General features: G+C 40.5%; 2 protein-coding genes across 4 annotated transcripts; one reads left to right on the plus strand and one right to left on the minus strand.

Annotated features, from left to right (window-relative positions):
* Positions 1–598: 598 nt before the first annotated feature.
* On the minus strand, positions 599–8,129 carry pkd2 (polycystic kidney disease 2). 2 transcript variants are annotated; one of them, XM_028413577.1, is made up of 15 exons: positions 6,933–8,129; positions 6,295–6,408; positions 5,238–5,371; positions 4,861–5,111; positions 4,526–4,750; positions 4,063–4,291; positions 3,813–3,983; positions 3,549–3,730; positions 3,345–3,465; positions 3,168–3,266; positions 2,709–2,830; positions 2,512–2,629; positions 2,238–2,398; positions 1,807–1,954; positions 599–1,427 (listed from the first exon to the last, which is right to left on the minus strand). In XM_028413577.1, the coding sequence occupies exons 1-15, from the start codon at positions 7,360–7,362 to the stop codon at positions 1,218–1,220; spliced, it is 2,715 nt and encodes a 904-aa protein (XP_028269378.1). In that variant the 5' UTR covers positions 7,363–8,129; the 3' UTR covers positions 599–1,217. The 2 variants fall into 2 exon arrangements, with proteins under 2 accessions (XP_028269378.1, XP_028269368.1); XM_028413567.1 differs by having other exon boundaries at positions 2,238–2,401; positions 6,933–7,362.
* Positions 8,130–10,123: 1,994 nt separating this feature from the next.
* Positions 10,124–19,574, plus strand: g3bp2a (G3BP stress granule assembly factor 2a). Of its 2 annotated transcripts, none has more exons than XM_028401853.1 (13): positions 10,124–10,304; positions 11,895–12,013; positions 12,098–12,179; positions 12,384–12,557; positions 13,058–13,148; positions 13,253–13,358; positions 14,521–14,701; positions 14,925–15,020; positions 15,187–15,289; positions 15,372–15,431; positions 15,553–15,681; positions 15,791–15,918; positions 16,436–19,574. In XM_028401853.1, the coding sequence occupies exons 2-13, from the start codon at positions 11,919–11,921 to the stop codon at positions 16,712–16,714; spliced, it is 1,524 nt and encodes a 507-aa protein (XP_028257654.1). In that variant the 5' UTR covers positions 10,124–10,304; positions 11,895–11,918; the 3' UTR covers positions 16,715–19,574. The 2 variants fall into 2 exon arrangements, with proteins under 2 accessions (XP_028257654.1, XP_028257662.1); XM_028401861.1 differs by having other exon boundaries at positions 15,791–15,909.
* Positions 19,575–20,165: the final 591 nt, after the last annotated feature.

The following is a 20,165-nucleotide window of genomic DNA, read 5'->3' on the forward strand; positions in this document are numbered from 1 at the left end:
ATCATATTTATGGAGACTGGGTTGATTTTTCACATTACTGAAGCAGATTTTCTCAAGTGAAAATCCTTATCTGTGGTTATTTATGAAAATTTGTTGCATTTTTTAACTATGCCTTTTTCTTTTATAGCCTTGATTATTCAGCTTTTGCACAATTTCTAAATTACACTGAAGTGAGATTCTTTTGATTTTTACCTCAAAACTAATGCTTTGAATTGTTAAGAGTTGTTACAGAATTAGATGTTAAGTCTCTGTGGTTCATTATATTTTGAAATTGCTGGTTAGGGCATATATAAACATTTTCATGCAGCCTTGGTCTTTGCCTTTTTTGTTCTAGTCCCCTAAAACTATCCTTGTCATTTTTATCCCAAAAAATTGATAAGGACATACAATAATTATGGTGGCTTTGGCACTAAAATACATTGTTGGGGAAATAAGTAATTTTGATTTTGACCACACATTTCTTTCTGTTTTATCCAAATAAATATGAATAATTCCGGTGCAACTACAAATCCACTGTATTCTAGGGAAGATGTTGCTCTCATAGTGTCTTTCATATTATATTTAATATGCTGTTTCATGTAAAACAAAAAAACTAGTCTTTGTATTTCATTAAAACTTTATTTGATGCAACAAATTACAAAAATACAAAGATAGAAATAGATTGTAAAAAAGAGTAAGGCACAAGAAAAAAACAATAATGCATGGGTTTCCCATGAACACTAGATGCACTCCAAATCGAAGTTTGTTTCAAGTTACAATATGTATCATAAATTGATAAGCTAATTAATTTGAAGCTTAATTAACATACAGAATATGACAGAATGTGCCATGCTTGTACCTATTGTATGTTAAAACGATGGAAAAATAATCAGCAAAATTAACATTCATCGAGAGCCCTTCTGAGTATTTGTCTAAAAGCTAAGATGTATGGATACAGTGATCAGAAGCAGGTGAGCATCATGTGATATTAAAATCATATGCCAAGTAACACTGAATATGTTTGCAGGCTGGTACATGTATTTAATACTGTGATGTAGTGTAATAGACAGATTAAAGAACACTTTCAGGCGAGAACATTACTCACTTTCAGTGCATTTAAGTATCAGATGTGCATTTGATGATAGCACAAACTGTCCCACATCTTAACTTACTTGCTGCAGTGAATTTTCCAATAGAGTTTATGTCCAGAGTGGAATATTACTCAGCGGGACACGTCTTCACACATGGCTGCTCACGTTTGTGCTCGTGTCGAGGCCGTCGGCAGACAGTGAGGAGGAAGGACGAGGCCGTGGTCCGACAGGAGTGGCCGGCTGCGGGTGGCTGACCTGTGAAACCATATCATCGGACTCCCAGCGTTCAAGTTCCTCCCTCACAAGTCTCTCCATCTGGTCCCTGTGGGCGTCCATGTCCCGTCCCATACGCTCATCCTGACAAACAGAAACAAGTAGCGCACAATAAAAACATGCACACAACAAACAAAGATGTCTGACAACAGCATGAACACATTCAAGGGAAGTGCAGGCTGTACTTTACCCAGCTCTGCTCTACATAGATAACCGTGTTTCTTGTGTTGTTTAAAAAGCACAACATTGACACAATCAGCTTACAAACTCGCATGTTGAACTTCATAATATTCTACAAAAAGGCGCTTCAAAAGACTGCATTCAAAATGAATGTGCAAGACTTTCCAAAATGGACTTCTTCTAACTTAGGCTGCAGTAAAGTTGTAAAAAAAACTTGGCCTTTTCTGGTATGTGATCGTGGACTAGAGCCTCTTTACGTGATTGTGTATGTTGTGCCTCTCACCTCCATGACTCCATCCAGCAGCCTGCCTAGCACATCTCTTCTTTTAAGTTTAGCTCTCTCCATGGCTTCCAGCTTCACAATCACAGCATCTATCTTAGACACTATACTGCCGATCGAGTGCTCCATCCTGTCTACACGTCTTACCAACCTGAAAGAGACAGAACAATAACCATCATGCAATTTTGATTATTCGTGCTCTGCAGGTATCGTGACAATGAATATAATATCCAAATGTAAAGTGTTTTTACACAAACATCAATTTAAGTATTAGCTGTAATAATCTACTACGGTAGAAAAGTGGACACCATTGTTGTCCACTTTTACACTTTTTGTAGTTAGTTTTATGGATTCAGTCTTTCCTGACAGGTACCAGACTGCTTTTATTGATTGTCCAGATTGCTAAAAGACACTAAAAATAAAAAGCTGCATACACTTGAAACTCCTCGTAAGAAACACCCCCTGAGCTGCTGCCACGGCGACGAGAACTGTGACCACTGTCCTCATCATCATCCTCCTCTGAGTCATCCTGGGTACGAGGGAAGCTCCGCCCACTGCTGGGTCGAGTTAGCGAGTTGCGCTCCAGTTCCAAGTCCTCCTAGCATACGAGCAGAAACACACTGAGCATCTGCATTGCATGTGTATTTCTGATCCGTCAGTAAAATCAAAGGCACAGACACAGAACAAACTGTTGGTATCACAACTCACTCTCTCTTTTTCCAGGTCGTCTCTCATTTGCTGGTGTTCATGCTCTGTGAGCTCCTGATCGCCGTCCTGATCGTACTTGGCAAAGATGGCCTGAATCTCTGCATCTGTGTGGCCCTTTCTAAATAAGATAAAAACAGAACACGCTAAAGCAGGATGTATACATTTTATAGTCAGAAACACAAGAAGGCTTTGGTCACCCTTTAAGATCCTGACGGAGTTCATCAAAATTTAGTTTCCCCCCAGCTTGACGCAAACTGTCAGAGATGTCATCTACAGCAGTTTTCTTCAGTCTAAGCTTCAGTAAAGCTTTGTTACATCCCTGTGAGAAGGGAATTAGACACATCAAACTTTATAAACACTTTATGTCAAAAATGTTGTTTGATAACAGGAGAAAAACAGACATTGTGAAGGTGTAAGAATCAGACAGCATGGATCCACCAAATCTAACGTACGGATGCTACAAAGTAGTTTTACCATTTCTTCTAAAAAGATATGATGTTTAAAAAAAAACTTAGCTGTACAAAGAATCACAATATTTCCTGGCACATTTATATCCAAATACGCAAAACTGGGAGTAGTCATTTTTGTTGTGCCAGCTACCACTGATTAAATAAAAATCTTCTTTATAAAAATAAATGACAAATGTAGTACAATACCTTCTTAATGAGGTCAGTCATTTCCATCTCAGACCTCTGCTGAGACATGTCTGCCTTCACTTCCGAGTATGTGTCATTGATGATAGCCAGGAACATGTTCTATGGAAAAAAGAAAGAGAAATATTTTAACATCAACAACAAAAATAAGGCAGCATGACAAGTGAACCTTTTACTCACCATGAGAATAAAGAAGATGAAGAAGACAAATGTTGTAAAGTAGATCGGTCCAAACACTGGGTTTGCCTCCTCAATCTCTGAGAAGTTAAAGTCTCCCAGAATGATGCGGAATTGTGTAAATCTGCACATACAGCAAAACATATTTAACATCATTATTAGTCAGAACTTGTCTCTACTTCGAACTAGTTTCTTGTGCTTTCTTACATGCTGGCCTGGAAAGTGCTGAAGTCGTTGACTTGAGTTCCAAATACCAAGTAGGCCAGCTGAGCATATGCCAGGAAGATGATGAAGAACATGATGGAGAAACCCACAAGGTCCTTGGCACAGCGAGACATGGTGCTGGACAGCTGACTCATGGTCTTATTGAAGTTGATGAACTTAAAGAGCTGTGAGGAAAAGAGAAAATAAGTGTTACTCCACTGCAGTGGTATTGTATAGACTGAAATGTAACGTGTAAAACAATTATACCTTGAGCCAGGAGAAAAAGACAATAACTGCTGCCAGGTTATTAAACTGGACCTGCAGGTTGGCCAACGGCTCAAAGCTGGGATGAGCCCTGTGATTCTCCAACAGGCCTCTGAGCAGATTTCCAACCATGGCTGTTCTGGTTATGTTCATGATTATAGCAACAACACTCAACTGAAAAACACAAAGTCAGTCAGTGAATGGAAACATGTGATCAAACTGAAATTGTTCAAAATGTGACCTTGATACACACCGCAACGATGAGAACATCGAGGCAGTTCCACAGGCTCTTGAAGTAATGCAGGCGGTGGATGCGTATCTCCAACACTTCCTCCACCACGTAGTACAAGATGAACAGACAAAATGCCACTTCACACACGGCCACAAAGTAGTCCCAGCTTGACACATATCTTATCAGCCGCACTGTTTGAAATTGCCAAGAGGTCACCACCCCACCAGTAGCAGGGAACTCCACCAACAACCTGAAAAACATATCACATTATGTTAACTTGTAAAGTGGATATAATGGTAGCTGGGGTGGGCCGGTGCTGCTCATTCTGGACAGACAAAACAAAGTGTGTAGCACATGCACATCCCTTTGCTAAGAATATCAAACTTCTTGAAGTCAGTCTTTGTTGACAGTCATAAGCCAACTTAAGGGGCTGTGCAATATTCAGTCACAGCTGTACTGTACCTGTTCTTGTGATGACTCTTACCTGACGATACAGAAAAGGTTAATGTTCCCGTTATAAACAGAGAAGTCTAGGAAGACCGCTCTAGTGCCTCTGTCCAGCCACAAGTGGTCTTTGAGAAACTGCAGTTGGATGGCTGACTCCTCTTTGGTTCGGGATAAGTCTTGGTAGTATCCTCCGCCTCCATATTTAGACACCTGACCGGAATAACTGCTGCTATTCATCTCGCTCTCTGTAGTATACACCCACCTGGTGGACACCAAGAGATTTATGATGTAAAAAATACACATGTAACTTTTCTGAAAAAGACAGATACATTATTTTTTGTACTTATTTCTAAATCAAATGCTTGGACTTACGCAGTTCCATTCTTAGGGCCAAAGGAGGTGGTGTCCTCATTGGTTGGGGTGTATATGTTGTAGCAGTCCTGGACCTCGTCCCTCAGATCTTCATGGATGGAACAGGACTCATTCCCCACTTTGACCTGCCGAAGCCGTGGCACCCCAAGAAGGAGGTTCTCATAGTAGATGAGACTCTGATTCTCTGGAAGGCCCTTGTTGTTGTACCATACCTCCCAGTACATGCCGCCGAGAAAAGGCCCCTCTGTGAACTACATGTGGACACAGTTTGGGTTATGGGACAAAGGTGGCTGGGCATCAGGAACACTTTAAGAGGCTAATTAGCTATTTGCTAAAAGGATAATTTTACCTGAAACAGCGATTATATTGTTTTTTACCTTCCAGAAGTCCTCCATAGTCGAAAGGCTCCTAAAAGTAGTAGTGTCCCCAGCAGCCAGCGGTGTGTCCAGGAAAAGCTGAGACATGACTTTGGTGTAGTAGTACATATTAGCACTCACCATCCCATAAGTCACTGCAGAATAAGACAACATTACCAGATTAAAACAGCACACTTAAGAGGGAGTGAACGCTTTCTGTATACATAAAGGCGGTCCTGTTCAAATCCACAGAGACCCTGCAAAGATGTGGTGAAACACTAAAATCTAAACACAAAGTAGTTTTGCTTCAACTGTGCATTGCTAGGTCTGGAAAGTGCATTTAATGGTTCAGCTCTGCCTGGCAAAAATGCCCTAATGGTGTCTGCCAGGAAATCATTTCCTGATCCACCCTAAACCACACTTTGGCGTTTTTTATTGCAGCAAATGGAGAGGAGAAAAACTTCCCTGTTACCTCTGTCATCCCACAGTTTTAATTCTTTTTGCCATCCCAAACTGTGGTCCTAAAAAGTGTGCTCTCATTACAATTAAATCCTAGTCACAAATGTTGGAAATCAGCAGCTGCCCAACTCTTTAAGATTCCACTGAGAGTGTGGAAACACTGGTTTGGGTTGGGAAAAAGTGCCACAATTTATTTTGTTTTCTATAACTGACTTGGTTTAGATCATTTCAGTCCAATCCAGAACGACCATATTTGGTACAAGCAGCTACTTTATATTTCTTCTAACCATCCATTGTCTGAGGCTAAACACCACACATCATAATGTCCACCTTAAAATGTTGACAATAATTTGTTTTGCAATATTGAATATTTTTTACACTACATAAGAAATGAACAGTAAATGACACCGTGAGTGATAATTTGTGACAATATTACTGCAAATACAACTTCTGGTCCACAATTCTTAACTGATTTTCTGCCATATTGTTTCTGCACAGTTTACATTCACTACTTGTTTTTGTATATATTCCTGTTCCGTTTTTATCTCAAATGTAACACTGACAAATTTCCGGATGACACACTGAATCTACATTCTGTGAGATGTGTGTGTTAACTTACAGATGCAAATAGTGATGAGGAATGCGACATATGTGAGCATCTCTCTCAGAACGTTTCTGAGGTACCTCTCTCGACTGCTGTCACTGTCCTCCATCAGCTCCGTACCCCACAGAACTGCACAGAAAAAACAATTTGGCATGTAGTAAATGCATATAGAGAGAGATATTTCAGACAAATTTACAGTAGGCAAGTTTGTTTTTTTTTATTTACAACTCTGAACACATTTTTATCAGAAAATTGGATTTTTAAAAAGGATTGTAGTTTTATTTATTTATTCTAGTCGTGTCTTCTACTAAATATATGTTTTTTGTATTTATTTTAATTGATTTTTTTGTTTTTTATATCAAATTTAATAATAGTTTATTGACACCTTCTTGTTTAAAGTCATATAAATTGGATTTTCAAAAGTGAATGTATATATAATTAATAAGAGCATTAAAAATTGTAAGTGTGTTGACACTGTGTATATTTTATAGGTTAATAAAATTAAATACAGTGACTTAAAAATGTAGATTAAGTTTTTAAGTTTTTAAAACAATCCTTTCTGTAGGAAAGTGTTGTGTTTTATAGGACATGAATCATCAATCTAAAGCTTGATCGTGACAGTAAAAGAATAAAAGAATTAAAGAATACCTTACCTCTGATTTTTTGGAGGATCTGCTTCAAACAGCTGGGGTGCTCATGCCTGTCTTGCTGCTGAGCATCTATAGTCGGGGTCGGATAGAGTCCTCCTCGGGGGATGTGGGTGCTGCTGCCCCCGCGGTTGTAGCTGCCCAGGCCGCTGCTGCAGCTGCTGCTGGAGGCCGTGGACACCGACCTCCTCCCGGGACTCGCTTGAGGCCAGTCGGCCTCCATGATCTCGTCTTCGGGTTCAAAGCCCGGGTTATCCCTGCTCCATGCTTGTCTGGACGGTGGGGACGGGGTGCCAATGGCTCCTCCGAGCCCCAGGTCTTGATGCTGGATGTTCTCCATTTCTATCCCCTCACTGGAGTCGAGTCTGTTCGGCGACCTGGCAGCCTGGCTCTGCGGTAGCTGCTGCTGCTGGGGTCTGACTCGGGATGAACTCATGGTCCACTTGGTTTGAAGTTTTATCTCCTTTGGGGCATTTGAATATTAGAAAAACAAAAAAGAAACGTATACAAATCGTTTATAGTGGCTGACGCTTCCCGAGCATCTCGCTTCAGAGATATCGATTCAGCTATTAAAAAAAGCATAAAAACCTCAAGAAGCAGCTTTTAAAGTTACTCAAATGACGACAAACACATTGACAGGCTGTAAAAGTCGCATCAGAACGCTTTTTACTAGTTATCCTCCTCCTCACAGCAGCTGCGGTCCCCAGAATTTCAAAAACTTTCCTTCAGAAAACATCCAGCGAGATCCGACTGTGTCTGAAAAACGATGCCTTCTGTTATAAAGCGATGCCTTTAAAGCGCGTTAAAGTTGTTAGCTAATCAGCTACTTACACTACCAGCGACCAGCGCAGTAAAATGCCGTGTTTATGTGAAGAAGAAGGATAATTTTCCTGTCCCAGGACAGCCATCTTGTTCTTGAACTGTTCCTCCAAAAACTCCTTCTCGGTTGTCCGGGACTCGGGTTACATCAGGAGTCATGGCGTCGCAGCAAAGGATGGAAAACACCTCGGTGCAAAATAAACATCACTCGGTCAAACTGTCCGTTTGATCTAGTTAACATCTTAAAACATTAATTGTTATAAAGTACAACAAACTGTGTAAAGCTGTGTTTTTGATAAGTGGTTACATTTTGCCAAATGTTATTATAATCTCACTTAAAGGACTTTTTTAAAAACATTTTAGACGACTACTAAGCCTCTGATTAAACTTTGCACAATCAAAAAATGAAGTAGAAAGTTATATAAGTACTGCATGTTTGGGTCTGTGGTTGCTTTGACAACCAGGCGCCTGGTGAGGAGGAGCATAGAGGCCACTGATTCATCTCATCCTGACCTCAATATACAAAACCAAGTAAACTACAAGAACTGCTGCAAAAGTATGTTTACTGCAGTAAAATATGTTTCACATGTTCATGTTGTGTCTGTTTGTTTGAGTTATATCCAGCTCCATAATAACAAGCAGCTCTTATGGCATTGTTATTCAGGAGGTTGAAGCAAGGCGCCTGGATTTGTAGTTTTCTTGAAGATGTTTCTCTGCTCATCCAAGCAGCTTCATCAGTTCGGTGGGAAAACGTGGTTTATATGTGGCGGCAGACCTCAGTGGGTGGGTCTGTGTGAAACTTATAAACAATAGCTCTAAATGTTTCCATACTTACCTGTGATGGTCTGACTGTGTCTGGAGTGTCTGGTGGGGCAGGGTGACACCTCATTGTTCTCGCTGTGAGCATGTGACTTGGTGTGAAACTTCCTGGGAATGGATGGAAGCTGCATTGTATGTGGTAGTAAGATGATGATGTCTGAGGCCACCACCTCTGTTAAGGGAAGGTTTTTCCAGCTTAACATAGATGGCTTCCTTGACTCCTCTTTCAAACCATCTGTCCTCTCTGTCTAGGATGTGGACATTGTTGTCCTCAAAGGAGTGTCCTTTCTCTTTGAGGTGGAGGTGAACAGCTGAGGTGGCTCTCCTGTGCTGAGCCATTCTTCTGTGGAGTGGCTGTTTAGTTTCTCCAATGTACAAATCAGATGTTGCTCCTTCTTCTTCCCCTCTGAGCTGGTTGGTACAGTGTGTGCTCGGTGCTGCAGGGTCCTGATGACTCCTAGTTTGTGCTCCAGTGGGTGGTGGGAATCAAACAGCCGGTACTGGTCTGTGTGTGTGAGTTTCCTGTACACTTTCACATTGAGGCTCCTGTCCTCCTCAATGTGGACTGTGCAGTCCAAGAAGGCCAGATTGTTGTCCCTGATGTCCTCCCGAGTGAACTTGATGGTGTCGTCCACAGCGTCGATGTGTTCTGTGAACTGCTCCACTTCATGGGACTTGATTTTGACCCAGGTGTTGGTGGGGGTGGTTCCAGGAAAAGAACTCAGGAACAATATACTTCCTAAATGTTACAAATTTCACATTAAAAGAAACGTTATGTGGTAAGAGACAAGTATTAATTGCTGATGCTGAAGTACGATTTTCCCGATACACACCGTGTACACTAGATGTTTAATTTATATCATAACACACAAAAAAGTCTTGACAGCTTTAACCCACATGCAAGACCGAAGGCTTGTTTGACCACAAGGTGGTGCTTTATAATCAGACATGCTGAGGCCAATGCATCAAAAAATAAACTATTACAATTTCAGCATCCATGTGTAGTTATTTAACCCCCCCCCCCCCCCACACACACACACACACACACATATATCTGAATCAGAATATAATGCAACTAATGCCGTGTGCAGTAAAGTCTTACAGTACAGTACAGGATATAGTATCCAGACAAGGAAAATAATGCTGAGACACTGAGATATCCTTACCTTGCAGAACATAAAACATTTAATGGTAAGTATGCTGCAGTATGAAAGTGAAAGGCCTATGTTTTTGGAGGGGGGGTAACATGAATATGCAAATGTATGCAAATTGCATGAAAATGCAGAGCACAGCACTCAATTACCCCTGTGTTAGTACACAGTCTGTGGTACAAATGGCTTCTCAGCTAAAAAGACAGAAGCTAAAAGTAAATCTACCACCTGATGGTCATTTCCCGCTCTGCGTGTGTGCTGCTTTTTGGATAACATTGAAGAAAAGTTTGTGGGGGGCGTGACTGTTTACCTGACGTCATACGTATGCTGCCTAGTGTAATCACTCCATTGGCTGGGTCGACGTTATGGGGGTTCCCTGCCCCAGATTGCAGGGGTAAAACAATAAATCGAAGCTATCACTTTAAATCTTCAATCTCTGGTACAGCAGAGATCACAAACTGTTAGTGGAGCGTGAGAAATATTACGATATTTCACGTGGGAATACTCTATATTTACAAACAGTTTACTAGCGGGTACACGTAGTTATTTATTACAAACAAGTCTGTCTACATAGATAGGTCTTTAAAAGGTAAGTTAGCCACCTTCCCAGCTAAGTAACTATGAGACAAATGGCAAGCTAACGTTAGCCTATTAGCTAGCCTGATGTTAGCAGCATTGTCTAGTCAAAACCACGACTGTTCGATTACTGGCAGCACGTAAAGTTGTCCGTTAGGTTTGTCGCCGTTGTACAAATAAGTCAAAGTTGCTACCAGATCAGATCAAATCTCGGAAGTACAAACTCGTTTGGCCAAGTATGCTTTCCTTTGTTGTCTTTGAGCTAGCATAGCACTCTACTTGTTTCATTGATAATGGTTCGACAGTTGGTGCAAGTTGTAGGTATTGAATATTTCTTTTAAAGTTTAAGAAAGATTTATATTGACCGGGGTTTGAACCAGTTTTGTACTATACTTATAAAAAGTAAGTTGATAATGTCAAATATGAACCTCAATAGAATCGGGTGGACAGGTTTTGGTGGTGCAGTGTAAATGATATTGCCGGTTCTAACCTCTTGGTTTGGTTTCCCTGTTTGGATTTGATGTTGTCACTTCAAGCACAGTGTTCGTTGGCAGCTTTAAGCGTTGACTTAAAGCATTAGTATGTTTGTCGAAATATAATATTTTCATTAACTGTAAAAGAGGCCACTGGTGAAGGAAAAACGACGACGCCACAAGTTAGCCAGAGCTAGTGTTAGCTAGCTAGCAGCAGTGTCGCAAGCTTTTAGTTGCTTTCCTGTTTGCTGTGCTAACGTTAGCCTTTTAGGGTGACAGCGAAGAGGCAGGCAGATTAATATTTACTTAGATGTTTTTACAGTATAGAAAATTATTTTAGATGACAGTGTAGCCAAACTGTTCCCGAATTATCTTATTATCATTCAGTACTGTATAAATGTGTCACATCAAATTGCCAACGAGCATGCGACAAATGTGAGAGATGGCAAAATGTTGTTAGCATAGACATGAAAGGCCTCGTAGAGAAGGCCACTTATGTACAAAGGGTTACGCAGATGTATGTAACCAATGTCTGTGATCTATAGTGCTAAAACGGGTCTTAACCGTTATAACTTTGTCTTTTCTCTGCTTCTCAATGTGATCGCCTGCTTTAATCGCTTTTATTTTTAACATAACCCGGTTTCCCTCTTTGTTTCATTGGCTGAACGTGATGGCGCAGTTGAATGTTGGTTAGTGTGTTAGCCAGCCAGATGGCTAATTGCAGAACAAATGTTATGTCCGGATGAAACATGGGCCTTACGACACAAAGAAAGTGAAACGTTGTTCTGTTAAAAGGAAACCTATTGTCACTGTTTCTATTTCTTGTAGTTTCTGCTCAAACACATCTAGATTATTTACCTGAGAAACTAAAATGGTGAACCTACTTTAGCTGATTTTGCACTTTCAAAGATCTCCTACACTAATTTGCCAATTTATTATAAATGTCCAAGTTGAACTATTAATGCCAGCTACCTCACACCTGCAACAAATTTACTCCCATTCCTTCAAAATTACCTCAATGGTTATACTATAAACTTTGCAAGTGTGTCTGCGTTGTGTGTGTGTCTGTAGAAATGCATATTAGAGACAGCAGAATTATAACAAAAATCCGGATCTTTCCTTTGTTTCAGCACTTAATATTGTTTACCAAAGAAATGGTGATGGAGAAGCCAAGTCCCCTGCTTGTAGGGCGGGAGTTTGTGAGGCAGTATTACACACTCTTAAACAAGGCACCAGATTTCCTGCACAGGTAACAGCAGAAATGTGATGTTTTAGTCTGGTAGACAATAAATGTGCAGGTAATATTTTTAACTGTTACTGTTGTGCTAATCAGGTTTTATGGGAGAAATTCTTCCTATGTTCATGGAGGACTTGACCCAAATGGGAAGCTGGCAGAAGCAGTGTATGGACAAGCGGTAGGTACATTTGCGGAAAATGAAGATTCCCTTATAAACTGTGCAGTAAAATGCGGTTCAGTATTCACAGTGCTTGTTGAATATTTATGGTTTAAAGTAGTTTTTATATGATTTAATAAATGGAGTGGAGACCAATGCTGACGTGACAATTAAATTTCTTTGTTTTTGTTTCCTCTTCTCTCTCCTTTTTCTTCTTTTTTTTAGGAAATCCACAAAAAGGTCATGTCTCTGCAGTTCAGTGAATGCCACACAAAGATCAGACATGTGGATGCTCATGCCACGCTAAGTGATGGAGTGGTCGTGCAGGTCCTTGGAGAACTCTCAAATAATGGTCAACCAATGAGGAAGTTCATGCAAACCTTTGTGCTTGCTCCAGAGGTGAAAACTCCTTTATTGTAGAATTGTTCAATATCAAGAATCAGTAGTAGCAACAGTAAACAATATTATTTCTGTGATTTATGGTGTAGAAATTAATTGTAAAACAAAACAAATCAATATTAGTTTAACAGATAAGTTTGTGTTAAATTTGCATAGTGGGGGGGTGTAGTCACTCTGAGCCAATCAAATGGCCATGAACAACAGTGCCATGGTTTTCCACAACAAGCAGGATAATGTTGTTTACCCAAGCCACTAACAAAGTCTTGCTAAACACACTCTTACTGCAATCTCTTCATAATAATAAAAGCCGTTGCCAGTTCAAAGAGCTTTTAATGAGAAACATCAACAGTATGATGCTGCCGTTTCTCCGGCACAACAATGGCTAATCTAGGGCTTATGAATAAAACATAAATGTTAAAAATAGATCATGAAAGGTACACCTGTTTATGAATCTTGAACCTTGAAAAGGGATTTATCTTGTGTTTGACAAATGTTCATAGGGTTCTGTGGCAAACAAGTTCTATGTCCACAATGACATCTTCCGATATGAGGACGAGGTTTTTGGTGACTCTGAAGCTGAGCTTGATGAAGGTAAAATGTTCACAGATGTCCCATACACACCGTGATTTCTTTAGATCGTCTTTATTTGTTTTGTTTACTGCAAGTGTGTTGAAGGTTTTCCTTTTCTCACTTAGAATCAGAGGAGGAAGTTGAAGAGGAAGCAGAAGAGAGGCAGCCATCCCCTGAGCCACTTCAAGAAAGCCCCAACAGCACCACTTATTACGAACCTCACCCTGTCACGTATGCAAAAGTGTATCATGACTGAGCCTAGGGGTGTGCCCGATTAATCTATTCATAGATTGATCGCCATGCGACGATTCAGCATCGATTAATAAATGTTCAAACATCGATTATTTTAATAGCCGAACAAAAGAAGCGCTGTGCTAGGTATAACCTAAAAGTAGCTCATGCTGTCCGGACATTTCAGGAGCGGCCGCTAAATTGATGCGCTCGTAGGGTTTAAAAGTTGCAGAGTAGAAGCAGTTTCTACTCAGCAACTAGAACTATGACTGTTTCTACAGTACTGCTGTGCTAAAACGCCCCAGAGGATTCTATCCTGTGGCGCGTCACATTAGTGTGCTATTAGAGATCAACAGGTGTGTTGTGGAATTGGTTTGTCCTGAAAATGATAATTCATTTACTGTGAATAATTTGTCTTTGTTCGCCTATGCCAGTGACCAGTACCCCTTAGAAAAAGTGGGGTTTTTGTGTCAGTGCACGCATCCTCTTGGTCTGGCACCATGATAGCTTAACATAGTCAATGTGTGTGTGCTCATGTGTATATCTGTGTGTCAGTGCATGCACTAGGTTGAACTCTGCCACACGTGATACAGAGAGCAAATTCTAACTGTGCGATGATGTAGAGACAGAAATGACACGCGACATAGGGCTGTTTAGTTTGTTTAATAACAGAATTAAGTTATCGACCTGTTCTATAGGAAAGGTAACTTTAAATTACTTGTTGTAGTCTGGTGCTATATAGAAATGTTACAAGAAATTAAGAAAAATTACAGAAATGTGTGTTAAAGATTTTGATTAAAAGAAGTTTTATATTTTCTAAAGGCAGGGAAAGTCACATTTATGTTGAAAAATGTCAGCTGTGTTGTATAATAATACAGAAAAGATGGTGCTAACTGTATTTTACTATAATTAATGGTATTTACAAATATACATTGCTTTAAAAGTACCTACAGAGTGAGGAAAAAACATCCAATATGAAAAGATTTATCCAGATGCATCGATAATCATTATAATTGCTGAATCGTCGAAACTTAGGACACTGACTCGTAATCGAATCGTGAGGTGCCTTAGATGGCACACCCCTAACGGCCACTAATTACAGTAGGGGTTAGACATTTTAACTTATCTCTGTGAAAGTGACATTTTAATTTGTAATCTGCAGCAATGGAGTAGAGGAGCCCATGGAGGAGCCAGCTGCGGAACCAGAACCAGAGCCTGAACCAGAGCCCAAAGCAGAGGAGATAAAGCCTGAAGCAGATGAAAAGGTTCTGGAAGAAATGGAGGAGAAGGCACCATCACCAGTCCCTGTGGAGTCTCCACCAAACACTCAGGAGCCTCCCAAGGTGATGATGGTTTGGTTCTCAGTAGTTTCATTAAATTAGCTAAACTACTAGTGGCCACATCAATCTGAATTCTCTGAATCTCCCCTTAAGTTCTGTACAGCTTGATGCCAGCCTCTGCTACATGTAAAAATAGTCCATAAAAAGCTGTGCCGCTTTATATCACAGAATAGATGCAGAACATAATGTCTACAGCCCAAGTGATGTATTATTACATTCCCCACAGGCTTTCTCCTGGGCTTTGGTGACCAGTAAAAACCTGCCACCCTCTGGCACCTCCTCTGGAATCTCACCCCATGTTGTCAAAGGTCCAAGTTCACAGGTAAATCACTAATACTTAGTTATAAAGTAAATGTAAACATCAAACACATGCTGTATACAGTATGTTAGAAAAACTCACTCTTAATGGTTGCCTCTGTAGTCCTTCCTAAACCTGTGATTTTAGCGATGGTATTTACTTTCTCATTGAACACCCTCCCTTCATATAGCCCAGAGTTGAAGCCAAACCAGAGGCACAAACGGCACCTCTTCGCCCCAGAGACCAGCGGACTCGCGACAGACCGTCCTTCACTCCACGGGGTCCCCGACCCGGTAAGGCTGACACTAGTCTTCTCCAGGCTAACGGTTCTCCACTTGGTTTATTCTTACATCTGCATGTCTCTGTCACTGTTAGATGGTGCTGTATCTTCAGAGTCACAAACAGGAAAACCGCACTTAAGTTTTGTCAACAAAGGTGAATACAATGGTTTAAATCACATTTTTTTCTTCTTTGACTTCTTAGCAAGAATGCTAGTCAGTTGTCATTTTGATGATTTTCTGATTTGATCTGCAGTACTCCTTGTTCTCACCTGCAGGTGGCAGAGATGCTGAATCTGGTGATGGGGACAGCAGGCGGATTGTCCGGTACCCAGACAGCCACCAGCTCTTTGTTGGCAACCTTCCACATGACATTGATGAGAGCGAGCTCAAAGAGTTCTTTATGAGTATGTTCTTTTTTTCCCCTTTCTTTTTATAATAAAAAGCACTTGTCACTTTTCCCTGTAATCTCCTTCAGAGCGGTTAAAAGGATGTTTCTGTTCTTTCTTCTAACAGCGTATGGAAATGTGGTGGAACTGCGGATCAATACAAAGGGCGTCGGCGGGAAGTTGCCTAACTTTGGCTTTGTGGTATTCGACGACTCTGATCCTGTTCAAAGAATCCTGGGGGCCAAGGTAGAAGGGGCATGTATTGACATTTCATTACCCACTTCATTCATTTGGTGGTGGATTGGTGACACACTTTTCTATAATTAAACTTGCACTGAGTTTCATCAAAGCAACATCAAATTGCTAAATGGGTTGTTTTCTCTTATACTTGTTTGCAACCCTTGTCCTGTCAGTAACAAATTCAAGCTTACTAATGTGAAAATCTATTGCTGCAATAATTTATTCTTATGATACTTGAACACTGCAATTGGAGGTGATAGTACTTGGATACAAATCCAATACGTCATCATTGTTTTTCTTGCATTGACTGTATTTTTGTTCACACAAGGCAGTCTGTCTGATTAAATTCCTTCACTGTCAGGAACCCAGGCTTGTCAGGACAGACTGGAGGGCATGGCACTTTGTTTCCAGTATGTTGGATTTAAATAGGCCGACAAATGTGTAAACCAGTGAATGACATGGGTGGTGAAACGGACAGGGGAAGATGCCATGTCCTACTTCTCCCATAGTGACCTTGTTCTTCTCCCTTTAGCCCATCATGTTCCGGGGTGAGGTGCGTCTGAATGTAGAGGAGAAGAAGACCAGGGCAGTGCGTGAACGGGAGACCCGTGGTGGAGATGAACGCCGGGACATGAGGCGCAACGATCGGGGTCCTGGAGGTTCACGAGGCATTGTGGGAAGTGGAATGATGCGTGAGCGCGACGGGAGGGGACCACCGCCTAGAGGTGGTATGGCCCCCAAACCTGGCACTGGCTCTGGAAGAGGCTCTGGGGGTCAGGGCGAGGGCCGCTTCACCACCCAGCGCCGCTGAGAAGAGCACCACTTGCAGTGTGGAAATAGTATCGTGTTCATCTTCAGTCGTTCTCGTTAACGAAAAGAAATCTTATGTATAAAAGTATATATTTGTTTTTTTTGTTTTTTTTTTGTTCCCTCTTTGCTTTGGAATGTGACACAGCCTGTCAACCATTTGTATGTGAAATAGACAAAAGAAAATAAGCAAACAAAAGAATTCGCTTATTAGTTGTGAGTTGAGCATCCGTTTTGGGTTTCTCAAGAATTCACACACTTTAATTTCTCAGTTCATTAAAAAAAAAAGGCACCAACCAGGAGTAATCTGCCACATTAGGAGGGACTGATGAGACTTGTAACTCCAATAGTACAGCCCATCATTTGGAAAAGAGATTATATGCCTTGAGTAAACAGGGGCGCTGCTTCACGAAATCCTTCTATTGCACATTTTATATGGTAGTTTTCTGCCCGTTACTGTTGGAAAAGAGTGAGATGCAAGATTCGTGCAGTTCCAAGGGAAAGGCTTGCCTTTTTCTTTTTTTCCTTTCGAGAGACCACTGCTTCAGAATTGCATAATGCGCTCATCAAAATGCACTAATGGGTACTTTTGTCATGTTACATTGACATCCATGTTTGGAACGCAGCTGGAGAGACCCGTTTTGTCTCAAAGCGATACGACTTACTGGGGCAGGCCTCGCATACCCACAGCCTGTCAGCTGTGACCAATGTACTCTTCACACGTTTGACCCAAAACTACGCTTCAATTACTGCTGGATGGACAAGATGACAAGCAAATCTACCTTATTTTTTTCCGCATTTATAAAAGTCAAATAAGAAAGCTAAAATCCTGGAGCTCATTTCACCAAATGAGTGGGGGCGGGGGGCAAAGGATAAACAAGAAACAAAGTTGAACAATAGAAGAGTGGCGATAATGATGCCGGCTCATTCTCTCTTCCTTTTTTTTTTTGTTTCCCTGCCAGCTAGACTGCGAACTGGGATGGACAACATCTCTCTCCCTCTTCCCTCCCTTCCTCTGTTAAGTGCGGAGTAACCGAATAAATGTACAGCAAAAATCATAGTTTACTGTATGTTTTGCTTTTCTGTGTATATTTTTTCATTTCTTTGTTGATAAAAAGCATGATGGTGCCTTCTATTTCACCTTTTCCAGTCTTATTAAAGGGTAAAGCGGTTCGAGGCTTGCCGCCTTCTTTACAGAGCTGCTCATTTTGAACTATTGTCTGCTGGGAGCAGATTGCAAAATACTTGCAGTATTCATAAAATTTATGTTTTTCAGGTGCATTTTTTTCCATACTGTGTTACTACCTAAGATGATCTGCTGTGAGTTTTGTACATTTGTGTTCTAACCGTCTGTTCTGGGTTTTGTTGAGACAACTAGGTGCCTCAAGTTTTGTTCAATGTTAAATGGCTAAAGAGGTGCATCTGAAGAACTTCTCCCCCCCCAAAAAAGGGGGATACAACAACAAAGGTACATTAAAGATGGTGACAGTTAAACGTTTGGTCCTTAAGTTAAGCAGTCATGGCTCCACTCGACCATGATACAGTGCGTCTCAGAATATGATTCGGACACTCTTGATCCTTACTTTTCAGTCTGACTGTAGGTTTTTTGTGACTCGTGGCAGCGCTTGGACTGGACTCACAACTTGTCAGACTGTTCTTTTTCTCTGCAACAATTTTGTAATGATATAAATGGGCGGGCTGGCGAAAAGTCCAGCCTGCAGACAAGCAAATAATTGTGCTCACTTTTCTAGCGTTAATGCATTTGTATTTTCATATGCTGATTATTCACTGTGCTTTTTTTTATTATTTTTTTTTTCATTCAAGGCAAGTCGAACCTGAACGCCATACTAGTTGGCTCTTTCTTGTCCACTTTTTTTTACCACTCGGTAGGGAGGGAAGACCTTTAGGTTTCAGCTGGAAAGGAAAACTTGATATTTTTTTTGTTGTTATCTTGCACTGAAATGGGAAGTGAAATGATGATGTAGCATTTTTCTTGACAAATATAATAATGAGGTCTTCCTTGTCTGGTGGCATTGCACTATTTCCAAAATTACTGGGACAATCTCAGTTTAAACACAGCCTCCCTAAATTTCCCATCTGGCAATGAACAATTAGATGGTCATGCTCATCTGATAATGAAGCATGAAGTAATGTTTGCTCTCACAACGCAAATAAAACAAGGTGTGATGTATAGTTGTGGCATATTTAAGGTAAAGCTCCACAGTAATTCTTGGCTACTCTTCCTTGTGGTTGAGTTTAAATATTTTCAGATAGTTTCTTAAACTGGGATGGTTTCCATCAACTTTTCAGCTGGTATTACAGGAAAAGTGAGTGTAAACAGTTTTCATGGGTGCCTCAGCCCCACCAAATGTTTATTTGTCGGGCAATTGCTTAATGTGAGCATTTGACTGCAACTACTTTTTACAGCAATGGTCAATGAAGAGAGTGGTGAAGAAGAGCCATCATGCTTTCAGACCAATCTCATGCTTTTACATGTTGGTGGTAAATTGCAAGCATATAAAATTATAGTTGGTTAATGATTCTCCTTCACTGACATTTCCATCCCTTTCCAAACTCTAAAGGATCCTTTATAAAAGAAATGTAAATTTATTTTCATGTGGTTCAAAGTGCAGTTAGTGGATCCTGTTTGTGAATCATTCCAGTTTTTTTTCTGAATGGATATGAAAGTACCTTCTTGGCTTTAGCAGGTGTGGTAAACAGTTGGCTGCCATCTTCATTTTACTGTGTTTACCCTTTAATTGTTACTAGTACAGGTGGAGAATCTTTTTTTTATAGTTTAGGTTTTTTTCCTTTCCATTTTGAATGTGTTGGACTTAACATACAATAAACTACTGATAACAGCACTGCTCATACCATTTGTCTGGTTTACATGAAAAGCCTAGAAGAGGTTCAGTGTGGAGGTAGGCTGCAGGTACAAAAGTTTCATTTACCTCATACACACAGGCTTGTGGTGTGGCTATGTGGTCAAAGTTTAGAACTAGACCCATAGGAGGTAGTACGCTGAAATACGTTTTTCCCTTTAAATGACCGGTATCAGGAAGTTTTAAATATGTATCCTCTTGTATTGTTGATATTTTTATGTGGTCATGGGCTGACTGGAGACATTTGACATTTGTCAACTTTCACATAAATATTAACGCTTTAAATATTTGTTAATTGTTTCAGCCATTCACCAATTTTCTGCTACTTATCAGAGTCTGTCACAGTCGCTAATCCTATTAGGTAACTCAGAATTACTAAAAAGTGTCAAAAATCAATGCACTCACATGTATCTACAGTTTTTCCTCGTTCCCCCTAAAAGTATGAGTTTGTGAACACTTGAATTTCCTATATTTCTGCATAAAGATGACACAAAACAGCTGATTTCTCACAAGTTCTGACAGTAGACACAGAGAAGCCAATAAAAAATTGAATGTCATTAATTTAGTCAAGAA

This window comes from Parambassis ranga, chromosome 1, assembly GCF_900634625.1.
Source record: "Parambassis ranga chromosome 1, fParRan2.1, whole genome shotgun sequence".
NCBI lineage: Eukaryota > Metazoa > Chordata > Actinopteri > Ambassidae > Parambassis > Parambassis ranga.

Coding starts and splice junctions, on each gene's coding strand:
- pkd2 (XM_028413567.1), bottom strand. CDS start 7,362: ATGAGTTCATCCCGAGTCAGACCCCAGCAGCAGCAGCTACCGCAGAGC. Junction 6,409..6,932: donor GATCCTCCAAAAAATCAGAG/GTAAGGTATTCT, acceptor TTTTCTGTGCAG/TTCTGTGGGGTACGGAGCTG. Junction 5,372..6,294: donor CCTCATCACTATTTGCATCT/GTAAGTTAACAC, acceptor CTTATTCTGCAG/TGACTTATGGGATGGTGAGT.
- g3bp2a (XM_028401853.1), top strand. CDS start 11,919: ATGGTGATGGAGAAGCCAAGTCCCCTGCTTGTAGGGCGGGAGTTTGTG. Junction 14,702..14,924: donor ACACTCAGGAGCCTCCCAAG/GTGATGATGGTT, acceptor CATTCCCCACAG/GCTTTCTCCTGGGCTTTGGT. Junction 15,290..15,371: donor TCCACGGGGTCCCCGACCCG/GTAAGGCTGACA, acceptor TGTCACTGTTAG/ATGGTGCTGTATCTTCAGAG.